Source organism: Macrobrachium nipponense, chromosome 30, assembly GCF_015104395.2.
Source record: "Macrobrachium nipponense isolate FS-2020 chromosome 30, ASM1510439v2, whole genome shotgun sequence".
NCBI lineage: Eukaryota > Metazoa > Arthropoda > Malacostraca > Decapoda > Palaemonidae > Macrobrachium > Macrobrachium nipponense.
Genome location: NC_087218.1, coordinates 36,253,198 through 36,270,697, shown reverse-complemented (window position 1 = coordinate 36,270,697; position 17,500 = coordinate 36,253,198). Strand labels below are relative to the sequence as shown.

At 36.3% G+C, this 17,500-nt stretch overlaps 1 protein-coding gene and 1 long non-coding RNA gene across 3 annotated transcripts in view; one reads left to right on the top strand and one right to left on the bottom strand.

Moving 5' to 3' along the window:
- LOC135202447 (beta-galactoside alpha-2,6-sialyltransferase 1-like) overlaps positions 1-5,118 on the top strand; it is a 35,549-nt gene extending 30,431 nt beyond the window's left edge. The window contains exons 6-7 of one of the 2 annotated variants that reach the window (XM_064231846.1): positions 412-586; positions 834-5,118. In XM_064231846.1, the coding sequence (XP_064087916.1) occupies positions 412-586; positions 834-1,096 (438 nt within the window). In that variant the 3' untranslated portion in view covers positions 1,097-5,118. The remainder of the gene's footprint in view (positions 1-411; positions 587-833) is intronic. The other variant, XM_064231847.1, reaches the window with a different exon arrangement.
- Positions 5,119-6,175: 1,057 nt separating this feature from the next.
- LOC135202446 (uncharacterized) overlaps positions 6,176-17,500 on the bottom strand; it is a 12,622-nt gene continuing 1,297 nt past the window's right edge. The window contains exons 2-3 of the long non-coding RNA XR_010311744.1: positions 17,175-17,346; positions 6,176-7,275 (exon numbers count right to left, since the gene is read on the bottom strand). This is a non-coding gene — a long non-coding RNA (uncharacterized LOC135202446). The remainder of the gene's footprint in view (positions 7,276-17,174; positions 17,347-17,500) is intronic.

Genomic DNA, 17,500 nt, shown 5'->3' with positions numbered 1-17,500 from the left:
ACATGTCACAAAGAGGTTGAAAACAAGATGACAAACGGAAGTGGAGAACAATCGTCATGGCAAATACTGGATAATCATTTGATGAACTGGTTAGGAGGACTGATAAGTCGTTGACGTGTATTCAACCTGTTTGTGATATTTATGACATAACTTAAGGTGAGTTTACGCTGCATACGTAAGACTCATCACCAACTCCTCCCGAATTATTTTAGGCCCGCCTACTGGACTGCTCATCAAGACTCACGCCACACCACTAACTCACCCTAATGAGCAGTCCAGTAGGCGGGGCTTAACAAGAATTGGGGAGGAGCTGGTGATGAGTCTTATGTATGCAGCGTGCGGTGAAGCCTAGTGTAAACTCACCCTTAGACTTTTTCTCCGCTGCTCACTGAAAATTTCCTCATTTTCCAGTGGTACGAATCTCCAGACTTCGACTTGTTCCCAGTCTACTTCCGACGTCGACTGATGCTCCCGCAAGAGGACCTTCATCTGCTGCATCCCAAGTCCCTCTGGAAGATCTGGGACGTCTTGCAGAGGAACTCGTTCTCCCGCATTCTGCAAAACCCGCCTTCTTCTGGATTTCTAGGTAAGGAATTTTGGAGACCTGTATTTGGACTTCATTGGGATTGTTTATGACGTATGGTGAGAGAAGATGGTGGAATGGTGATAAGGGAAACTTGGTGTAATGCATGAGCAGATACTGAAAGCCAGAAGAAGGGAGAACAGGGTCAGTTTAGCGGGAATGTTATTGGAATAAATTATCATTATCTCCGTCCCAATATGCTTGAATGACCTCTAGTGACAAAGTTCTCTTCCCTCGGGTGGTCCCACAGGCGTGGTTTTGATGATGTCCCACTGCGAGACAGTTGACGCCGTGGAGTTCGTCCCATCCCTGCGACTCACGAAGCAGTGCCACTACTGGGACCCGGCAACAGATTCGGGCTGCACCTTCGGCCTGTGGCACCCGCTGGCCACCGAAAAGCTCCTGTCCCTCGTGATGAATGAGGCCAACGACGAGGACACGTATCACAAAGGATTCATCAGGATTCCCGGGTTTAAACAGCTCAAGTGTCCCACGCACGAGCCGGGGAGATAGTCTCGTTTTGCCTGAAGCTTTCAGTTTGAGATCGTCGGGGTGTCTGCAAAATCCATTCTCGTTTTGCAGAGAAGAAGAAGAATCCCCATTCTATATAGCTTCAAATGGTCTCTCAGTTCTTTGGTCTTTTTCAGTAAGAATGACTAAACAGCTAATCAGTTTTATTGCTGACTGACATACTTATACGTGTCTTCATTCAAATAACTTTTCATACTCGTATATATGTCTTATCTCAAGCCATTTTCCATATTTGAACATCTCATTCAAGAAATTTTTCATATTGATTTATTTATTCATTCAGAAAATTTGTCAGCCATAGTACTTCTATATAATTCTTAATTCAAGCCCTTTTTCACACTGAAGTGTCTTCATTTAAGCCATTTTTCATGCTTATAATCGTATATGCCTTCATTCAAGTTTTCTTTTTACTCATTCAAGTCATTTGTCTCTCTTACTTATTATTTCAGTTGATTCATAAACCTTTACCTTTTATTTACATACTCCTTGCGTCTTCTACGAACGAGTCGTTCTTACAACCAAATTCTTCGGACATTTTTTTTACAAACGTCTAATATTCGTGAATTTTATCAAACTCAAAGAAGACAAACTTCAGTTTTGATAAGCGATGCAACCACAGAGCTTTAACGATTGAAAACCATTACAGAGATAAGTCTTATAACTTATGTATGCTGCATTTATAATACGCTGTTACGATAGGCTTATTTTTACGCGCCGCTACTTAGCACCGATTTAATCCAAATGCGTCACTTCATAAGAATATCAAATTTAAAACATAAAATAGTTAATAAGTACACATGACCACTTGAAATGCTGTCAGAAAAATTCAATTTAGACAAATTTTGGCAATAAGCCCCCACCCCTGTAGATATTAACCTTTTAGGTACCATTAATTCTTAAGCGTTAGGGTTCGTCCACACTGCAGTAAAATATGTCATAAACTTGTCGGAAACTTGGAGCACACATATTATGAAAAGGTTGAAAACAAGATAACGACTCGTTGGCAATCCATCCAGCGTTGCCAAAGTTTCGTATTCCACATGTGGTCGTTAACTTGTCTTCAACATGTTTGTGATATGTGTCTGATAAGTTTCTGACGTGAGTGTATGACGTGTTTCAGCGTAGTGTGGATGCGCCCTCAAACAAGCAGCTTTATGTGAATTAATTGCAACATTTTCTGGTTAGTTCCAATCCCTGTACCGTATTTCACTTGGGAACTTCCTTCTAAAGAGGGCCTCGATCCGCCAAAACGAGCAGAAATGACCCGGGGTGGTGGCTGAGGGTGTTTCCCAAAAAACAAAGTGAACATTCCAACATTCGCGATAAAGCTGCCATTTTAAAAATGTTTATCTATCCATCTGAAGAATATTTAGTTTGAAGGAGTGGACATCTCAATGTGATCAGTTAAATTAAGGCAGCTATTGCCATGATCTCTAAACTAACAAGTAGGATGTGCGAATGCAAATCACCTTTGTGACTTGTTGCCTTGTTATACATACTTAGACGCGTTACCTTATCGTATTACATTGCTACCGAAGAATGTAAAGTGTTTGATACCTTGACCTCGTCTTAGCATAGCCATAGGGACAAGATCCTTCGCTGTTACAAGATCCCCCGCTGTTTTTGCTGTCCGTGCCTGTTTGCTGTTATGATGAATCCAAGGATGAATCATCGTTAGAACAGAATTTGATGCATATCGAGAGACTTTCGACTTTGCTTTCCAAGCCAATATTAGCCAGAGATGAATGACTGTCTGATTATACCGATGAATACCTTAGAATGTTTAGGAATGTATAGCTTTCCGTCTTCAGCTTTTATACCAGCAATCAGAGAATTTCCTGTGTGCCCTTTACTCGTTCAGAATAAACCACGTTAGGTACATTGTTTACTAGCCTGAAGGGAAGTGCAATGCTCTATCTAGAACCCTTCATAACTCCAAAGTATCCATGAATGTCGTAACAATGAAACAATCACTTGATAATCTATACCCTCAGAATCTGGGGAACTCTAGACTAGAATGTTTCGTACCGACGATGAATTTATGATAGCATCCTCTTGGAACTCGTTCCTCTTCCCCTCCCCTCTTTGTACAAGAATGCTCAAGTCTGTGGTAAGAGACACTTAGAACTGCGTCGAATTTTTGCTACTGAGAATTCTTACTGAGAGAAACCTTTTATATGGCGATGGCGCCACCTTTACCCTGCTTTGTGTACCGCCAGCGAGCAACCTAACCTTCTACCCGTCAGCCCAAGATACCTCGGAAGAATTGCAGAAAGTTTATGTGTTATCTTAGATCATTACCCTTACTCCATGATACCTTTTTTTTTTTTTTTTTGCATGATATTAGTTTCTGCCTTGGTTGCTTTTACTCCATAGTTACCTGAGGTAAGATTTTTTTTATTCCCTGAACCAATAAAGTGTTTTTCGCTCGAGATTGGCCTCTGCTATTATTGCTTGAATTCATCAACAGTGCTTTGCAAAAGCTTGAAATAAATATTCTACTGTAATTTTTAAAATTTCTGTTATTTTCCGTTACAGGATTGTAGCTGGCAAGGTTTCGCACAAACCCTTACATTATCTGGTGCTTCGTTTGGATTTAAGTTTTTTTCTGAATATGATTAAAATCCGTAATGACTCATATCTAATTCAGGAAATATATTTACCACTTTACTTTAATATCTACTTTGATGTACGTGAATTCTGAAGTACACTTCTATAAAGAAAACTTAGTGTTATTTCTCGAAGTGACTTACCGTTTAGTGGTGTTTCTTTAATTGATTTTCCATATCAAGTTACATATCTAAGCCCTGCGGAATATTCTTTACGTGGTACTTTATTACATGTATGCAAACATACGCCATGTTATGGAAATGTAAGTTGTTTATTTGTATATACAACTGTGGCTACAAATAAAACAAAACAGTGCGCATGCGTAACGACGAGCAGGTCTTGGAGGGCACATGCATAGTACACAAATTCTTAGGCGAGAACTTGTTTTTGTAAAACAACTTCGTTTGTATGCAATTATTCCACAGAATCTTTTTTGTAAACAAGAGCTACTTCATGAACAATTCCTGAAGAAGTTTTTTTTCGTTAGGTAAATATATAAACGATGATTTTATGAACTGATTTCAGCTTAAATACTTTCACTGCGATCGTCTGTCAAAGAAGGTCTGAGCTCTAAGAGGAAAACACTCTCTCGGGGCTTCGTTTCGTAAAACTGAAGAGCTTTTATTTAGTTACCTCAAGTAGGTTTGCAACCTGACCTGAAGTGAGGTTCGTTTTCCCGGGTAACTTTCCCTTGCAATTGTATCATGTTGAAGGTGAAATATTTCAGTATGGTCTGAGACGTCACATTGTTTACATCTTTCTATTAGTCTCCGTCGTTGTAAAGTAACCAACGCTAGAAAATATTAATTCACAATCAATGAGTTCATCTTTTAAATTGTGAATAACTTATTTTTTACTGGGGAAATTAATAAAGATGTGATTACTTACGTACTTTTTAAACCATTATCCATATCCAGGACACACTGGAACAACCAAGGTCTATAGACCATGGGAACAACGTTCTATGAAAGTATATCAATAAACTACGAAGTTCGACGCATGCGCACAAGAAATCAGTTACATGGGAGCGCTGAGGAGAGAGAGAGAGAGAGAGAGAGAGAGAGAAACATTTATGTGAATGAATAACATGACCTGTCTGTGAAAAATCTTTGTTGTAAATAAAGTCTGGTGGATGAGTTATTTCCAAGCTTCCTTTGCTTTGTTGGGGTGAAACTTTATTTTAAGACCCATGGAAAGAATACAGGTTCTGATGTTTGTATATCATACCTCAATAAATAGAAAAAATATATAATAATTCTAGATGTGTGTATTACTTTCCTTTTTTGGAACTGGTTCTCAGTGTTTGAATTTTTGGCAACTGACGACAGATATCTTCAGACATTTTCCAGATTTGGAGTCTCGCTCGTCATAATAAAAATAAAAAGGGGAAAATGACACTATGATGGGAACATAATGTAATATAAAATTTCGGTCAATGGCCAAGCGCTGGGACCTATGAGAGGAAAGACGTTTAGAAGGTGTAAACAGAGGAAACCCTCAGAGCAGTTGCAATATGGAATAATTGCTAGGAGAGGGTGGAAAGTAAGATAGAATAAGGAGAATATGAACGGAGGTACAGTAAATGAAATTAAAGGGATTGCAGTTACGGGCCCGATGGGACGCCGCAAAGAACGTTCATATTCTGAGTCAAACAATTTTCATATGATAAAATTTTTATTATCACAAATTTTCCATTATAAAAGAATTCACAGTTGCGTAGTATACATATCTCCCAACAACTGCTCACAAGAAAATAATTGACAGTTCTGCAGCATCTACTATATATTTTCTGAAGGAATTCATACTTTGTGAAGCATTCAAGGAATTGAGAATACAAAATTACTTAAAATTGTAAAATTTTTAATTCCACATCTGAGACGTCCGTAAAATCACAACTTTTTTTTTTTTTTTTTTTTTTTTTTTTTTTGACCCGGTACCGAAAAATCAATGAAACATTTTGGTATTTCTCAATTGTAATCTCATAGATATACTCTAGTCATAGAAAAATTACTCAGATTAGCAAATAAAATATGCGTTTTTTAACCTTTAGAAATATTTTTCATTTGTAGTTTCAAAGAGTGAAGGATTGAATATATTCACCGTACACACACACACACACACACACACACACACACATATAATATATATTATATATATATATATATATATATATATATACATATATATACATATATATACACACGTATATACGCTCAAGTATATGTCTGTGTACATAATTACATGTAAATATACTATATGTATATATATATAATATATATATATATATATATATATATATATATATACATATATATACTATATGTATTATAAATATATATATATATATATATATATTATATTATAGCTATATATATTATAGATCATATATATACATACACACACACACACACACACACACACACACATATATATATATATATATATATATATATATATATATATATATATACGTGGGACTTGCTGTTTTGTATTTACGTCAAGATGGAATTGCAGTTACCTAACTATGAAGAATAGTTATTCATTTACAAGCTATAGGAACGGTCGAAATTGTAATATTCGTAAATAAACAAAGAATATCCTCTTTCCTCACAGTAGTCTCTCTCTCTCTCTCTCTCTCTCTCTCACTCTCTCTCTCTCTCTCTCTCTCTTCTAAATCGATATGTTACTCTTGGATTACATGACTGGGATCAGTTTGTATACATTGCTGGGTAAATTAATAAATGTGAGACAAGCTAGACTATATAAAGCCGTAAGTTTAAATAAAGTATTGCAACAGTGGCAAGTTGATAAAACAGCATTATTACACATACACAATCATTCCACATGGAAAATAACAATGAGATATAAAAGTATGGAAGTATAAACATACACACGCTCTTTCATGAATGTAAAATATATGTTTACATACACAAATATGTTAACCTGTGATAACGTCAGATAGCCTATATCTATATTAACCTGTCTAATTGCGTAATTATGTAACTTTCCACATTTGAGCGAGAAGCTAAGCAAAATACAGGATTTAATCATTACCATATGTTCCCCTCTGATGTACAAAATGAATTCACCTATAGGTAAGTGTCCTTGCTTACGATAGCATGTTTTTATTTGCAGCAAGAATATCTATCACTAAAGTACTATCAAGATACAATTTGTACTGTACTTACCTAACTAATTGTATGAGTAATTCGTAAATGCCTCGTTATAGGATACCTGCAACATTGTGTTCACCCACACACGAATACGCAAGGGCATAAACAATGTACTCACACAAGCGTTTGGTAACACTGATGTAAACAAATGCCGTGCCTACTCTTCTTGTTTTCAGCTTCTTGCCATTAGCGACCCATCACACAGGAAAACATAAGCCTACATTTCCCTCTCACGTACGTGTGACATCTCTTCCTGCAAGGGGCGATGATGACCACGGTGTCCGTCGTAGGATCGTCCTCCTCACACCAGAAGCGCCTTCGGCAGATCCCGAGTTGATCCCGGCGGTAACACTTGCCAGAGCAGTCGCCAACGGTCCCCTGAGGACAGAATAAGTTATCCCTGGTGGCTCGTAATGTTAGATGATTTCACAATAAGTTTATGTATGTAGGTCTATAAGAATGTGGGCTTGGTTGGGATTGAGTAATGTTCATTTAGCTACTGATGCGGTCGTTGGTCTAAATAAGTTATATCATGTTTCCAACATTTGTACTTCTTTATAGGTCTAATGTTCCAAGTTGTAATGTCTACAGAAATAAATGTAATAACACTCCAACCCGTACCCCACCACACACACACACACACACACACACACACACACACACAATTTCCTATACCTCCTCGACAAATGGAATTACTTCATTGGCTTCACAATCCTTGCATATCCACATTCCACAGTACTAGGTATTCCAAGCAGCGTTTTCTATGTCAGTTCAGTTGTTTTGGGTAGTGATAAAGTGCTATCAGTAGCGTCTGTTTCAAGACCCTTCATTGTAAAACAGTCACAAGTGCTTTGTGGAAAGGAACACAAACTAATTCGATATATGAAAACGTTTAATTTTTGTTCTCAAACTGGTTCAACCAAGATGGAATAACATAAGGTGAGATCGTCGGTTGCTTGGTTCCCGCACGGTGACGTCACAGGTGCGCATCGACTGGGCAGAGCACTTAATGATTATGTTTTGACAGAAATTTGTTGCTAGGATGGTGTTCACAATTTACATACAGGAAAATATTTTCCCTCTCTCTCTCTCTCTCTCTCTCTCTCTCTCTCTCTCTCTCTCTCTCTCTCTCTCTCTCTCTCTCTCTCTCTTAAAACACAGCTATATCAAGATATCTAAGACCTTACCATACAGAATATAATCCTGTTGGAATACAAATAACGAAAGTAACGAGGGTGAATGAATATTAAAAAAAACCTAAAAAAAAAAAAAAAAAATCCAGACTTTTATTGAATTAGCGTAGTGTTCTTTTATTTACAAAATATAACTGAAGATTTTTTTCATTTTGTTTACACCTTTTTAAAGAAATTCTGACTTCCTTTCAGCATTTACTATCTTCACCCTAAAATGTATTCTGCACCTAATAAAGAACTTCATTACTTCCTCTGGAACATCATTTTTAATTCCCTGAAAATATTAACTAATTTCGTAATCCAATCAACAACTAATTTCATCTGTTCCCCATAAAAAGATTTAAAGAGTTGTTCCATTTCCTTTAAATTATTGAAAAATTGAGGACTGGGCCTAAACAACACTTTCCTTCTCACTTTGGGGATCCAGTCGTTGTTTAGGCCTTCATTATCTGGGAATCCTAAGGAAGGATATTTATTTCTGTACTTATGAGCTATATAACCTCCCAGATAATTCAAGGCTTCCATTTCTATACCATTCTCAGACTCTACTCTAAGATCTACAAAATCCTCTTCCCCCAGCTCATTAGGTAGACCTACCTGAGGAATTCTCATTAAGAGATGAGCAGAGATACATAATTCAGAGTCTAAGTCAACATGGCTGGAGTCACTTTCTTCAGGGGTTTTGGAAACCCAAGACTTACTTGGTTCCATAACACTAGTATTACTCATACATGGCATGTTATCATCATTGGGAGCGACATTATGACCGTGATTGCTTAAAATGTTGTTCTTACCTAACAAGAAATTCCTCAGTCTATACGTGAACTCAGTCTATACTCTGACCCCACGATATCCCTTAGTGGGGTTCTTAAGAAATAAAAGATCTAGGCCTAATTATTGTCTGCACAGGAAGACTACTCGGAGGTAGGGCACTTCGCATAGGCCTAACCACCTGTTTGAACAACTTTACATTCATAAAAAGAAAGAGTAAGAAAATTGATAGCCTTAATCCGATAATTTCTTCATTCATTGCATAGGCTATGCCTATTCTAATTTTGTACTTCATTTCAAGAAATTACTCCAGGCTATTTATCAACCGAAGATATGTCACTAAAAATTGCACTAATGAGATTGTAAAACAAATTGTTTAACTATACCTGACTTTACGTCTTTAACAGGTAAATTTAAAGAGGGAACTGCGGTTTTCTTTAATCTGTGATAACTTCTCTGGTAAAGTTGTGGTAGCAGTTCATGTTGAAGATTTCTTTCGTAATCTTCTATCAGGAAATGGACAGAACAAATACTGGCATCCTTAACATTAATGCTATCACTTCTTTTACATGCATTAATCCATACTTTGGACACCTCGGGGTCTTTAGGGAAACTGTGAAAACAAATCCCTTTCTGTCTGAAACTATTTGTGCACCCAAATATGGAATACACACCAATAATCGTAAACTGCAACAATGCAACTGACGGAGTGACAAGACAAATGCATCGCCCAGTCGATGTGCTCCTGTGACGTCACAGAGAGAGGGAAATTAGCGATCAGATCCCTCGGTGAACACACCATATGTTATTCCATCTTGGGTTCAACTTGATTCATATTGTAATCATTTACCGAATCCCAAATTCATTAACAGTTACGGCAAAAAAAAAAAAAAGTTATTTTGATTATTCGATGGAGTGATATGGTCAATTTTGCCTTGTCCGTAAAGTTATTTATCCTGATAATTTTTTTCAGATAAATATGAAATTGAGGTTTAAAGCAAAAGTGCAGAGGCGTTTAAGGATTTTGTTTTTACGTTAAACCTATTTCCCAACCTGATCTTGTTCACTGAGTTAATGTGACCATAATGTGACCCTATTGTCGTACTAATTCAAAACAATTTTATATAAAGCCATTCTCCTGCTTTTGACCGCCAAACTTACCAACAACTCCAGTAATGTATGTTTGATTACAAATTCAATTAAATACGATCGAATGTATTATCGAACATTGCTAACTACTTTGCAATGCGTCTGAAAACGGCCTACTTAGTAACTTAGATGTAGCAATTCGTCGGCTCGACTTTACCTGTTTAAATCTCTATCGTCGAGATAAGAGCGCGAACTCGGTTTATCTCCAGTTTTTAGCATTTTAAGTATTCTTAATTAGGCCTCGACAACTTAAACACGAAGGAAATGCCGGTGGTGTGTTTAAGAAAATAAAAACAACCGCGGCCGAAACGGAACAAGAAAAAGAAAATGATTGAAAAATGGCGATGGCTTACCGGTAACTGGAACAAGTTTGAAGGAGGGAGATTTAGCCTTCCGGTTTCCAAGACTAATAAGCGAAGGTAAGTGTTGACCTAAATTATTACTCTAATTTTGTTTTTATCCATATAATAAATTTTAATATTTAACTTGAAAACACCCGTTTTAAGTCTAAAGTTGATAGCATGCACGTGGCCAGAGAACTCTCCCCACTCCTTTTCCTACCTGTAATGTTTGTCGTATTTATACTGCTCAAAACCTTATCATAATAGTATTCCAAGAACAATCATAGTAATTTGCACATAATTTATTTAACACCTATCTCATACAGTTAAGGTGAAAGTTTTATTTTAAATAAAATATAAGCTACCGTCCCTTCGAAGTCAGTGTTAGGCCTAGTAGCCGAATGGTATGATGAGATTCGAGTTTCAATAAAATGCTTAAAGGCCTTCGTGTTTGTTTGTTGCTCATCTCTAGTTAGAGTTACCTATATAGCTCTTTTTGTTGTTAATTTTGAATTGCGTATACAATACGTTATGTTACAGCAAATCGTGGCGTTTTTACTTTAAATTACTGTTACGTGTCATCAGTAGATTTTATCGCGCCTTTGTGACCGCTCGCACGCACATTTCCTAAGTCTGGAAGAGTATAAGGATGGGGAAAATTAGGACCAATCAAAGCGTGTGGAGCTGATGCATGACGTCAAAAGCCACGCCTTTTAGCTCCCTCCTCAGTCCTATATCCATTACACTGCCGCCAGTCACGATGCCGAAGAAATACTTTCTTCTCAATTTCAGTTTACAGCTTGTATGACATATACATTGTAGTCAGATATATCTAAACATAATGCAACACTAATTTAACAACAATATATTCTTCAAATGAGATACACCGCGAAAGATATTATGCGTTATTGGCTTCTCTCTCTTCATAAATAATATCTTCACATCGCAAATATCTAAATTATATACTTGAAAATAGATGTTTAAAGCCATTTATAAAGAGTTGCGATAACTCATGGGATGAATCAAACAATATACAAGATGGTAAACATGATGGTATCTGACCTGTTTGTAGGAGAAAATAGAGAGAGGGAGTAGGCTTACACTACGGATTTCTATTGACATATGCTATTTCGTAGTAATGCACATTACTAGGAATTGTATAAAAGCAATATACTGATCATTACTAGGTCATGAACAGGAATCAGACTGATATAGTCTTTACTATTTCCAGGGACACAGTTTCAGCTTCATTCATTAAATTATTTCAAGAGCTATTGTGCCCTTAAGGAAACATAAGGAAACCCACGGTATTGCTGTTTTGGTGATCTAAGTTAGCCTAATGTAACCAAATATAGTTACGTGACAAACTCATCCTGTCAGTAGCTAATCTGAATACGGTTGTTTTTCAAGGTGTACTTGATAAGCTGTAGTAAAAAAATTGCCTTTTTTAGGTGGATTCCGTTTTCATAAAACCTTCCAGATCTCCTTTCCTGATTGGTCCTTGTCATTCATTGTGTACGAATATATAAAAAGTTTTTATTAGAAATTTTTTGCTTTTGATTTTTACTTTTCATACATCGTGTACAAACAAATCAAAAGTGATAATATAATTCAGTATTGAATAATTTCAGCAAGCCTTCACGTGATTTTTGCTTAAAATTCATTGTTTACAAAGAAAACACTGATTATTTAATTTATTTAATATTCTTAGCAAACCTTTCGTACCTGTTATTCATTGTGTGCAAAGAATCAAAATGAGTAATATTTTTAGCAATTATAGGAGTACAGAATACTACCAATTTACGGAGTTACAGTAGACTTTTTGCTAAGCTGAACTAGAGCAGAATTGATGCGTAAATTTTAACTAAATATGGATGATACTTATTATCCAACTCTCTCTCAACAGAAAAGCTTATGAAAATATTCACCATGTATTAATTAAAGCTATGGATAACGGTAGTATACGAGTATACTACTATTTTCATACTCAATGGCCAAATGTATGCCTTACATCAAGAGCATAATTCTTTTTTTTTACCTATATATATTTAGCATTATGCCAAGCACTGGGGCAACTGAGGCCATTCAGCGCTGAAACGGAAATTGACAGTAAAAGGTTTGAAAGGTGTTATAGGAGGAAAACCTCAAAGCAATTGCACTATGAAGCAATTGTTAGGGGAGGGTGGACAATAAGATGGAAGAAAGAGAATATGAACAGAGGTAACAGTAAAATGAATGAAAGTACTTGCAGCTAGGCGCCGAGGGGATGCTGCAATAACTTTAAGTATTGCCTACATTGCACCGAATGAGGTGTAATGACGGCTACGGCTCTATCCCCCTACGGGGTGCATAAATTTGTCATCAAAACTGTATCCTCCACATTTCTTTTAAGCATAAGGCAATTATTATTTTAGTTCTGTACATAATACCGTTTTTTAACCTGAAACAACAGGCAGTAACGCCTGAAAACCGTTCCATGCTCCATGCTTTTAAAATTGTCACCTTCAAAGTGCCGCGAAGTTCTTGGCCTCCTGACTGTAGTCTGTAGTGCTAATTACAAGTCATATACCATCATTTTTACCATACCATCAATTTTATCATCTTGTATATTTTTTATTCATCCCATGTGTTATCGCAACTCTTTCTATATGGCATTAAACACGCATTTTCAAGTATATAATGTAGTAACTCGCAATGAAAATATTATTTATGCTGTAAATATCGACTTTGTGAGCAGGAATTAAAATGCACTGGGCACTATTACCAAGAGGGAGAAGCCAACAACACTTAATATATTTCACGGTGTATCTCATTTGAAGAATATATTGTTTACTCAATTAGTGTTGCATTATGTTTATATATCTCAGACTAAAATGTATAGGTCATACATGCCGTAAATTGTGAAATGGGGAAGTTTTTCTTCGGCATTGTGACTAGCAGTAACGTCTAATGAGACAGAGTGTAGCTAAAAGGCGTGGCTTGTGACGTCATGGTCAGCTCCACGTGCTTTGATTGGTCCTAATTTTCCCCATCCCTAAACTCTTCCAGACTTGGGAAATATGCCGCCCGCACACAGATGCCGTCCCCCCCCACCCCCCCACCTTGCCACACCTCGAGCAATGTACACAGCGTGTTTATACTTAAAGAAGAAGAAAAAAAAAAGCTTTGTGAAAAGGGTTCTTTTATTATAAAAGAAATACAAAAATATTCCGAATGTAGTTTATTCAAAACATCTATTTTATATTAAAGCGTTTTTACACTTGAAAAAGAGTGTGTTGTGACAGTCTAGCGTTCCGATGCTTGTGAATGGACACTAACGTGTTTGTTGTTTATCATTGCTTTTGTTTATTTCTGTTCTGTTAGCGATTTTCAACATTCCAAGTACTTGTAGATATTGAGGATGCTGTGTTACACAGCCTGTCATATTGCTGCCAGTTATAATGTTGAAACCCTATACTTAACTACTACTATTATGCGCCTAGTATATGCTACCCATATATCACAACGGACATTAGGTTGATTGACGCGATGTATAAGATTACCATGTAAGTTGGAAAGACATAGACATATTTCAGAATGGATTTCGTTTGTAAACCTGGGGATACATATATATATATATATATATATCTATATATATATATATATATATATAATATAATATATATATATATATATATATATATATATATAATGTGTGTGGTTATCATATATGGGTTATCGTACTCCAGTGATTAACGCTTGTCTCACTTGCCCGAGAGTGATTTGGAGTCCTGACTGAAAATGAACAAAGCCGTAATGCCTCTGGGGACATTAGCAGGGTATTAATTTTCTGTGTGGGGTCGCTGGCATGCAGATACCATATCGCAAGATACTTCCTTCTCTTTTTTTTTTTTTTTTTTTTTTTTACTATCAGCGGGTTTTTTTTTTTATCATTCGTATATCTTTTTCTCAGTGCCAAATACAGTCCTTCCCGGTGAGATACGCAATTAACACAGACTTAGAACAGCTTAAACTATAGAATCATGTTCGCAGTTTCTCACTCTGGCTTAAATTTCTCATCACTTGTTTTCATTTTTCAGTTTTTAACCGATTTCTGGAGAGTAATTCCTCAGATTCTCAATGAAACTTAAATCACAATTTTTATCAGTATATTATCTACAGTACATGAGTTTTCAAGGAAAATAATCTTGCGTTTATAGGAAAAGGTTGTAGTACATCTTTTCGCATACCGGGAATTCGGTTTGGGAAAGTGACACATCTTTTTGTATACTGGCAATTTGACATTGCCAACCCTTTAGATGGCCGTTACATAGGCAAGGCTATTTTAGACCAATATCAGTTTGTGCACTTCCACTCAGGCGCCTCCGATGAGGCAGGAGTAAACCAGCCGACATTTCCCGCGCACTCGCGAGTGGCAGCGTTCGCTGCAGCCAGAGAAGGAGTCGATGATGGCCGCCCCTATGATTGGGGCTTCTGAGCAACCAAATATCCGCCTGCAGATATTGGCAGGGTCCCTTCGCCAGCATCCTCCGCCGCAGCCTCTGTCATTGGCGTCGTCGGGTAGCTGGGAAGAGAGGAAACAGCCGCTTTTAGTTGCTTGGTCTGAGTACCTTACTAGGGGAATTGTCGTTAAGCATTGGCTGTGTCCCAAGAGGTCCTGCATTAGATTATTTAGTTTGTCTTTGCAATATATTATTATGATGATTGGTGCTTCTATGGCTTCGATTTGTGGGAAAAAATTTATTTCTCATACTTCGTTGTTTAATATATTAATATCATTATAAATGAATAAATAAACGCTGACGTTACTCATACGTAAAATCTTAAAACTTAGATCGAAGTCATTATTACTGTTGGCCGTACTTTAGAATGTCTCTTGGACGAAAGCTAACTATTTTTTATAGTCATGGTAGGATTATTATCATTTACTAAAATATAAAAGAAAGCAATATATTTTATTAGGTATCTCTAAATGTAATGAACCTTTTAGGGACAGTGCACTTCTTTAAATATTTGTTTTATTGAATAAACACCAAATGTCTGACGGATTATAGAAATGAAATAGCATAGAGTAATTTTATACTTCACGAATCAGACAACAGATTTTATAGAGGCACTAAGTACTAAAAATTTTCTTTTCATTGAGTTATATTACCAGGCAAATGAGGAACAACGTCTTTTAACTACGTATTATATATTTGCCTCCAAGGCCTTCCTAGTCAACTGAACGGTTCATGAAGAGTACCTCAGTTGTTTCAAAACTAACATTCGCAGTTCGACAAATGTAAGACGGGGCTGAATGTTGGTGCAAGGGTATTGCAGAGTAACAGCTGCCTGGACATATTAGATATTTGTTTATTTATTGGCTTTGGGAAGTAATACGGTACTGTTATCATGACATATTAGTGTTGATCTCGATCATTTTTACGACTATACACACACGTTAATTATATATATATATATATATATATATATATATATATATATATATATATATATATATATATACGTATATATATATGTATATATATATGTATATATATATACGTATATATATATGTGTATGTATAATATATATGTATATATATATATATATATTATATATTATATATATATCTATATATATATATATATATATATATATATATATATATATATATATAGAGAGAGAGAGAGAGAGAGAGAGAGAGAGAGAGAGAGAGAGAGAGGACAGCTATTTGAAATGAAAGTAGATCATTATTGTGCCTTTATATTAGCTAAACGAAACTCCCTCAAATTAAACTTAATGCATCTTATCTTTTCAAATTAATCTCGAATAACGAATGTAACACCACTGCCGAAGGCCATATTCGAAGCCAAATTCATCATATCATCATAAACTGTTTTTGACACTTCTCTCGCGAAAGAAATATCTGCAGATGTCATTTATTTTTCTCTAACTTTCTCTCCCATCCTGCGAAAGAGTTTGTTTTGATATTCGCTATATTTACATAACAAATCCTTCAACATTTCCTTTTCGCATCATCCTCAAGGATTCTCCTGAAGATACAGAAGTACTGTAAGATGTACAAGAGACGTTTGTTGTCCACAATTATTCATATGCCTCTCTCTCTCTCTCTCTCTCTCTCTCTCTCTCTCTCTCTCTCTCTCTCTCTCTCTCTCTCTCTCTCTCTCTCTCTCCAGAAAGCAGTTAAAAGGAGTATATAGACTATCCCTTTTCCCAGGCACTGATAAGAAGTTTACTTGTGGATTACAAAATTGGATATTTGGAAATTAATCTTATCCTACTTAGTACGACTTGAAATTAAAACCATATTACAATGAGTCTGTAAATCGGGCTTCCTGTAGCTTCAGTGACGTTACATGTCACAAAATATATTCCTAGTTGAGAACAAGGTCCTTCAAATATACCTTGGTTGAGAACATCTCTCATCCCAACTCAAAAAAAAACATGCGTAACGTAACTGTAATATAGTAAAGTATTGTACATTTACTTCTCATGCTATATAATTACATGCTACTGCAAGTCATAATAAGCCACCATAATTCATGTCTGTATAAGTTATTTATGTAATTGCCAGTTTATTTAATGGCAGTCATTTCTGCCAGAAACTCTGCCTCACAAAGCGGATTAATTTGTCTCCCAGCTGATCTCATACCTCGGCAGACTTGAGCAAGCAAAGATATTCTTTGTATGTTCGAATAATAGGCCTAGTATAGCCTTCATGAATACTCGCCAATATTTGAGCTATCTATGAAGTAAAATAGGCAGAATAGAGTTCTATGAATAACATGGCTTTTCCGTTCATAAATTTAGACTTACCGGTAAATGGCGCGTCTCGACAACACTGCAGATGGAGACGAGAAGTGACGTAACCACCACTAGTAAGAGAAGTTTTCTGTCCATGGTTGTTTTCTGCTGTCGTCCTTCTCTCAAGAAGTCTGACAGTTCTTCAAGTAGGGCCCGATCACAGCGAGATGATGGTTAGAACCTGCTGTGGAAAAGCAAATGGTTAGAATATCATATTGAGATTCTACCAAGTCATAAAAACATAGGTCTAGACCAAGGTGGATTCATTGATGGTATACTCATGTGTAAAAGTGCATTGCAGCTTAATCATTTTAAAATGCAGCAGCTCGGTGTTTTTG